At 47.1% G+C, this 8,526-nt stretch overlaps 1 protein-coding gene across 1 annotated transcript; it reads right to left on the bottom strand.

Annotated features, from left to right (window-relative positions):
- Positions 1 to 2,311: 2,311 nt before the first annotated feature.
- On the bottom strand, positions 2,312 to 8,088 carry and2 (actinodin2; the record flags this gene model as incomplete). The annotated part of the gene is made up of 6 exons (XM_079750552.1): positions 2,312 to 2,719; positions 3,030 to 3,953; positions 4,926 to 5,077; positions 7,233 to 7,324; positions 7,876 to 7,932; positions 8,069 to 8,088. 6 exons carry the CDS (start codon positions 8,086 to 8,088, stop codon positions 2,312 to 2,314), a joined length of 1,653 nt encoding a protein of 550 aa, XP_079606678.1.
- Between the last annotated feature and the right edge of the window lie 438 nt (positions 8,089 to 8,526).

The raw sequence follows: 8,526 nt of genomic DNA, 5'->3' as shown, positions 1-8,526 counted from the left end.
TGAACTAATTGTCCTTGAGCCACAGTTGTGTTCTTTCTATTACAGGTTTTAAGAAATGTAACTCTACATTCCTCGTCCCAATTTAAGAGGACCAAAATTCACGGTTTTGAATCAATATAACATACATTTCTGACAAATTAGAAAAATTATGAGCTGACCTAAAGGCACAATAATCAATAGAAAAAACATGAATCTGTTTGACAATGCAATCGCCTCCTTGCTCTCGAAGATCGGCGCCACCTGCTGGTGATTACATGTGACTGTTGGGAAAAAATGGCTGAATGTCACACAGGTGCTACTGAAACAAACTGATTTGCATAGAACAAAAAAGAAGTAGTCGTAGAAGTTCACTATCTCTTTTCTCAAGATAATATCTGACTTTCTATTCCATGTTCATTCCATATTCTTTTGAAATATATTACATATGAGACTACTTTCACACAAAGAAAGGCCAACCATTACATTCCCTTTTCGAAGTTTCAGCAACCGATTGCATTGCTGTTGCATCACTTGAGGACTTCTGACCATAGACCTGAAGCACCTGACAACATGGGCTGACGGTTGAGGCTTGTTAAACTTAAAACGTGGCTACCTTTTTCATGAAGTTGGCTTCAATGCTGGATCTCCACATGTCCACGGGCGGGAAAAAGGACAAGGTGCGTATAACTGTCAGTTTTTCTATACCACGTTTGCGAAGGTTTTCATTAGCGCCCTGCTAGGCTAGGTGCTTCTATACCGTTCTCATTAGTGCTCCGCTAAGGTAGGCGCTATACCAAGCTCATTAGCGCCCCGCTAGGCTAGGCGCTATACTGTTCTAATTAGCGCCTCGTTAGGCTAGGCGCTATACCGTTCTCATTAGCGCCTCGCTAGGCTGGGTGCTATACCATTCTCATATAGCTCCCCGCTAGGCTAGGCGCCATACCGTTATCATTAGCGCCCCGCTAGGCTAGGCGCTCCTCCGCTCTCATTTGCTCCCCGCTAGGGTAGGTGCTGCTTTACCATTCTCGTTAGCGCCTCGTTCTAACCTCCACTCCCGCCCTTTCTGACTCATTTCAACACCCAGGGTGGTTTTATGCATCCATATAGCCCAGCCACATGGCAGGCTTAATGTATAGGTATGTTAGCTTTTAGGTTTTTTCTACTGTTAGACTTCCTTCTGCTACTACTATAGATGCCTTTTTTAGAGGCTCTTTTATTTTATCCCGATCATTATTTCATTTCGAAATCGATAAGACATAGGGCAGATAGGCCTATTAGGCATTTACTACCTAGATTTACATTTACATTTACATTTAGGGCATTTAGCAGACGCTTTTATCCAAAGCGACTTACCATCAGTGCATTTGTTACAATAAGTACCTTTGTCATATGAAGTGAAACACTATATCTCTGTCAGTACAGTAAAGATGTTCATAGAACCAAGTGCAAGTATTACAATCACTAGGCTAACCCATTCCCTGTGTAAAGCAATGATAGCATAGTTAGTAAATTCCACTATATGTACAGTGGGTAAATATGATTACTCGCTATAGGACTATATTTACTGAGTAGGCCTGTGTTCTTTAAAGCTTAATCTTTCCATTGGTTTGGAAAGGTTTTGCTATTTTGTTAGTTAAGGTTGGTATACTATGTGTGCTTATTATGTGAATGTGTTCATAATTAGAGGGAGTAAGCCTGAAAAAGTTTTCTTGGATAAGCTGCTTGTTATTAGTCAAGGTGGCCCATCAGAAATCCAAAATATTTTTCGGCTAATCTTTTTCAACGTTTATCTTTATAAAGGCTGAAAGAGAAAACACTGTTTTGTGTTCTCAGTAACTTTTTGCTTTCATAAAATTAATCACAAGAAAAACAGTAAATATTGTAGAAATGGAAGGGGAAACCTTGAGATTATTGTCTAATTTTAATTGGAACAGAGAATGTACAACAGAGGAAGAATACACGGACACAAATTCAAACTTGTTTCGATTCTAGCACACAACTATACAAGAGAATGTTTGTTGCAAACACACATAGTAATGGATGCACACAATTAACATTGTTTTTTCATGGTACACTGAAAACCTGCTCAACCCCCTTTTTAAATGTCCCCATCTGTGGAGCAAACAACAACTCTTCAAACACTTGTAACACTATTAATAACTATCACTATTATAATTCAGGAATGATGCTACGAGCTTGAACGCCTCGCGACTATAATGGCGTTTGGTGTCCGTGACGGGAGGCAATAAGGGACAAACTCCTCCCCTCCTCTGGCCGCCGTCCGGCTGTGTAGCCGACGATGATAATGTTCTTGTTGCCGGTCATCAACCGCTCACTTCTGCTGGTAGTGGCTCAGGTAGCCGCTCAGGAAGTCCTCGAAACTCGGAGCGGCCTGGGAGCGGGTCATGCGAGCGGGCTCGTCTGCGGCGGCGGTGATGGCGGCGGCGGCGGGCTTGGAGCGACGCAGGCGGCAGTTGTAATCGACCTCAGGATCGCAGTCGGGGTGGGGCAGGATGATGTCGTCGGGGCCGGCGGCCTTGGCTGGCGCCGCTACGTCGGCGGCGGGCGAGGCAAACTTTCCGCAGCTGGGGTCGAAGGGGTGGCAGTAGGGCGTGGCCGGGGCCTTGACGGCGACCGGGGCCTTGGGCTGGTCTCCCACGGCGATGCAGTCCTTATCATAGTGCACGTAGCAGTCGTGGCCGTCCCTGGTCTTGCCGTGGACCCCGAGCCTGTAGCGGACCTGATTGATTGATTGATTGATTGATTGATTGATGGACTGACTGATTAACTTGTTTTTTGTTAAATGTTCCTACCACTTGTCTTGGAAAATCAGATCAACAGTAAGATACCACAATAGACACTCATGATGCACCCTTTCACTACATGTTTCTCAACACGTTTCACTACATGTGTTTTTTATACGGCTAACAGAAGAAAAGCAAAGAAAAAGACAGACACACACACAACCATGCCGACGGACTGGAGGGCTCTACCCGAGACGGGACCCACTCATCCTGGAACACAGCCACGCAGTGCGGGGGGACTCAGACCTGGTGCTCAGGAAGCTGGGGCTGGGGCCTCCGCAGGTAGTGCGCAGCGGCCAGGATGCAGAAGGGGTTGGTGCGGGGGTCGCAGGTCAGAGGGGCGGGGACGGCGGCGGCGGCGGCGGCGGGCGCGGCGGGCGCGTCCTTCTGGAGGTACTCCAGCACGGGCTTGGTGAGGCCGGACAGCTTGGTGGCGGTTAGGGGGTTGCAGCCGCCGTCGAACAGCGGATTGCAGTGCTGCTCCTTGGGAGCGCCGTCGTCGGCGGACGGCGGGGCGGCGCCGGCCTCGGCCACGCACAGGGGGTCGACGGCCGGGTCGCAGCCGGGGTACAGCATGTGGTAGAAGCCGGTGGGCGCCTTCTGCACCAGCACGGGCTTGCAGTAGGGGTCCTTGGGGTTGCAGTTGAGGGCGGAGTAGGAGGGCGCGGGGCCGGCCACGGGCCGGTAGCCGTAGGCCGCTCTCAGGTGGTACTGCAGGCACTCCACGTCCTCGGGCTTGCAGATCCTCATGAGCTCCACCCTCTGCTCGTGGCTGAGGAAGGGCTCCAGCACGGGGGCGTAGTAGTAGTAGCCCGTGGGGGTCTTCATGGGGGAGGGCAGCATGGGGCTGAAGATGGGGACGGGGAGCTTGACCGGGGCCGGGGCGGGCGCGGGCTCCACGGGCGCTCCCTTGGCGAGCATGGGGAACATGCAGTAGGGGTCGGTGTACGGGTTGCACATGTGCACGGCGGGCGCCTTGAACTGGGCGGGCATCACCATGGCGGCCTTGGGCTTGCTGGTGTGCTCGGCGATGCACTCGGGGTCGTCGGAGTTGGCGCAGCTCTTGTAGATCTCGCTGAGGTGGTTGAGGTAGTGGTTGAAGGCGGGGCCTTCCTCGGAGCGGTGCTTGTTCTGCAGCCAGGTCAGGTAGAGGCGGTCCAGGTCCTCGACCTGACGCGCACGCACGCACACACGCACACAAACACACACACACACACACACACACACACACACACACACACACACACACACACCAACATTTATTTCATTCTGAAGACTTATGGGTGACGTATTATACCACCAGGGGTGAGTGTGATTAGCCGTTACGAGCAGTTTTGGAAATCGACCCCTTCTGACATCACAAGTGGGCCTGTCCACCACACTGGGTAGGCTGGCAGACTAATCTATCCAGCACACATCGAGGGGGATATTTTTTCCAAACGGCTTCTAACGGCTAATCACATTCACACCTGGTTGTCTAATATGTCACCTTTTAAACTATGATAAAATCCAAAATATTTAAACTAAATCAACTACCTTTGGTTAAAGTCCACAACGAAAATATAACTATAATTAGGGGTCTCTGTAGGTATGTCTCTGCTCAGATTTTCTCGACAATTGTCCAGTAATGGTGTATTGTTGAGGACCAAAGGAAATGCTGTGCCGAGTATGATTTTGAGTTTGTACGAATGGTGCTCATGAAAACTGCATGCCATGCCAGAGGCCAAACAACCTCATGTTTCAGTGAGAGCTCCTGGGTTTTCAGTTTAGAACCAGACAAGCTGAATTGATTCGTTATTTATTTTGTCTAGGGCTTGTGCATTGCAACATCGTCATGTAGCTAGTAATGTTTTTTGCTCATTGTCTAGTAATTAATCATGAAAAATGTGTCCATATGGGGAGACATGGTAGTGTTTGAAACTGCCACGGCATTTCTTCCCTTAGCTTAATTACAATATACGTACATTGATTGAAGTTTAAACAGTACTACATCTCTCTTGAGTACTCTCAATATGGTGGTGCATCGACCCCCATAGTACAATAATCCCATAATGTGTTCTGATTTAAACTCCTGTTTGGTGCCTTCAGTCCCTATGGCACCATTTGCACAAAAAGGATTAACGATGAATGAAGGCAACTCACTCCTTCCTGGTTGTGAGTCTCAGTGAAGAGCTTGTACCATGCCCAGAAGTCAGGGACGCGCTGGAACTGCGGCAGGGCCATGAAGGCAAGGTTTCTTCTGTTGCGCACCAGCTTCTGATCTCCACTCACTGCATCGCTTGACACTGCAGATACTGAAACAACAGGGAATGCCATTCAGATAGTATAAAGCTATTTACATCCCGTATGTGTGTGTGTCAGTGTGTGTGCGTGTGTGTGTGTGCGTGCATTTGTGCGTGCGAGCACGAGTGTGTGTGTCTATGCGCGCCTGAGTCTGGCATCCATGCATGCATGTCCCATTGGACAAGTAGAGCGATAGATAAATAGACAACGGAGGGATGGATGAACGCATAAATGCTGCACTTGTTTATGCATGAACTGACTATCGGATCGTGACCACCAAATAAAATAGTAAACATTTGAAGAATACGCGATATGATCCATGAGTGAGTCCATGTGTCAACGTCGAAACATCCTCAATAGATGTTGGGCTTCACCGCCTGCCTAACCATCTCCGAAAAGAATGTCTAGTGTAGCACAAAACTCACCGTCCCCTTTATGCTGATCCACTGGCACCGCCCCCAGAAAGTCTGTAAAACAAAAAACACACACACACACGTAAACATAAAACAGTAGCTGGGACAGTATGAGGACCATATGTCTGGGGCCTCCAATAAAAAAATGCTGAGGCCCCTATAACTGCGCCCCTGGGAGTCGACGGAGAGGCTCTTGGTCTCTGGCGCCCCGGCCCAGGCAACATCCTGTGGCTAAACAAGCCCCCCCCCCCCCCCCCCTCAAACCCCAGGACCCTACCCTCATACCTATACATTAAACACACACATACACACCAAAGGACATGCAGTGGGACTGGCTGTGGCTGGTTTATTAGGCGGCCGCCCTTGCTCTTCGTGGAGCTAGCCTGTAAAACTACAAAGAGCACCAGGAACGTGCACAAAGCGCTCTCTCACTCTCTCTCTCTCTCTCGTTCTCTCGCTCTCTCGCTCTCTCACTCTCTCTCTCTCTCTCGTTCTCTCGCTCTCTCGCCCTCTCACTCTCTCTCTCTCTCGTTCTCTCGCTCTCTCGCCCTCTCGCCCTCTCGCTCTCTCGCTCTCGTTCTCTCGCCCTCTCGCCCTCTCGCTCTCTCGCTCTCTTTCTCTCTCTCTCTCTCTCTCTCTTTCCTTCTGCCTTCCTCCCTCTCTCTTGTGCCATTAACACATGTGTGCATACCTTCACATATGTGTAGGCGTGCACACACATGCAAAAAGACCCACACTCTGCAGGTCCACACACACACACACACACGTCGGTACAGTGGATCGCACTCGTTAGCTCAGCATTGTAAAAATAGGGAGTCGGTGTGCTCCCCCGGTTCCGTCCGTGGCATAACCCTCAGAAGTTAACGACTCCGGGGAAAGCGCCCAGTCAGCTGATTATGGAAGACCCTCTGCTTCCCCCCCCCCCAGTTTATTGGTCAGAGCCGCCGCTGAGCCCCGACGTGGAGACAAGGGGACGGGGAGAGCTTTGATGTGCTTTATGGCGTTTGAGCCCTCATTACCAGGGGAATATGAATGTGTGAACTCAAAAGCGTACTGTTGAACGGACTTATTGACGAAATGATGATTGTTGTTATTATTTTTGACATTTTGATGATTATCATTAGTATCATCCTAGTCGTCATCTTTGTTATCATCACCATCAATATTAGGCTGTGATTTAAGATGGTTTGTGTTTAACTTATTATATTGTTCTTTACTTACATAAGCTGTCAACAATAATGCATTCGTCCAGTTAGGGATTCAAATTGGTTTCCGCTGGTAACACTTGGTACATTAATTAACATTAGTTAATGCAATAAGCATTAACTAAGTTAATTTATACTTAACTGATTATGTAGTTACTAAGGGTGTTCATGTTTACAAATGGGATTCAGTTTAACTAAGGTAATGATGGCCCTGTTCACTAACATTATCAAATAGAGTTAGGTTTTTGTGTTGTAGTTCATTTCTTGTAAGTTAAAGTAACTGGTTGCATTGGCACACCATCTTATGAACATTATCCAGTTACCCTAACCTACAGCTATATAATAATGCTTATTACTGAATTATATAATGTTAATTAATTATTAATTTATATACCCTTATTGTAAAGTGTTGCCTGTCCAAATTTGTTCAATTTCATTTTGTCAATCAAAGCCAGTTCAGAAAACCAGTTTAGTTGAGCAGACCACTCAGGTCCATCATCAAACCCAACAGCTCAGGTCCATAATCAAACCCAGCAGAAGTCCCTCACCTGGTAGCAGGACCACCGCTATCAGCAGGCCAGTGTGGACCAGGGAAAGGGATCGGCTTCTGTCTTGAGCCATCTCTGTTCTGAGTTTCTTCCTGTAAGAGACACAACCACCACAATAATCAGAGACATTAACAATATGCACCACTATGATAGTCTTTTAAAAAGTTGCTGCATGGTCTTCGAATGCATGTGTTTACTGTATTCTTGCAAAGGAAGAACACAAATACACTTTGTTCAAACACATGAACTAAGTGAACATTAGAAGCAATTAAAAAATATCTATAAATGATATAAGCAGCTCCTATATAATTTTTTATACGATACAGGCCATCAACATATCTGAATACCAAACAGCAATCAGCAATCAACAGCAGTTAAATCCCAGTGCCGGGGTCCTAATTAAAACCCGAGCTAGTTAGTGGACTGAGATTACAATTATGCTTATGAATCATATGCTCACATGTTGTTCATGATTATTGGACAAAAAAAACAACTTGTTTTCAAAGTTTTCTTTCATTACAGATTCCCACTATATGAACAACAAAGTAATCAAGTAGGCTACCAGCAAAAGGGCCGCTGCTTGGGATAGATTCATTTATCCACTGTTTGGTACTCTAAACAAACATGTGGGCGCCCAGCTTACCTGTTCCAGGTGCTGTAGCTCTGACTGGGAGCCAATGGCCCTCTGGATCCAACTTCTCTGGGATGAGGGAGGCAAAGGAGTCGTTGAGAGCAACACACACACCTATCACCTATCTGCTCCCCTGTGTCGGACGGATGGGGTGGAGAAACGTTTTTAAGCGGAGGCCTGTGATCATTAAAAACAAAACGCATACGTCACTCGGACCCCAGACATGCTGTTAGGTGCTCCGGGATTGGCTCCTGCGACCGGGCGGCCCAGCAGCCAATGGGGATCCTGTAATTAGCGGGGATGAGCAGCAGGAACTGTTCTGGTGTTGGAGCATGGGGCGGGGGACTGATTTGAGAAGATCTCCTAACTGATCAACTCGACCTATCTTATGATAAGGCAATAGAAAAACCTGAAACCCCTGTATTGAGGAAAAAAGACTTACATTATGGTATGTGTGATATTCGGATGTGTGATGATAAAATTATATTGTGCAAAAATGGCAAGTGTGTAGCTCTTAAAAATGTGGATCCAATCCCCATATAAATACAAAAAAGATATATCATAAAATAGTTTAAATTGTAAATAAGGTAAGTAGGGGTTCTCCTTTTGCTGTAACTCCTGCTGTCTTGCATCATGGGTATATTACCAACAGCGGACAGCGGA

The sequence above is a fragment of the Pollachius pollachius genome, assembly GCF_949987615.1.
Source record: "Pollachius pollachius genome assembly, chromosome: 14".
Taxonomy (NCBI): domain Eukaryota; kingdom Metazoa; phylum Chordata; class Actinopteri; order Gadiformes; family Gadidae; genus Pollachius; species Pollachius pollachius.
Note: the sequence above shows the minus strand (reverse complement) of the source record. Positions and strands in the feature narration are given on the sequence as shown.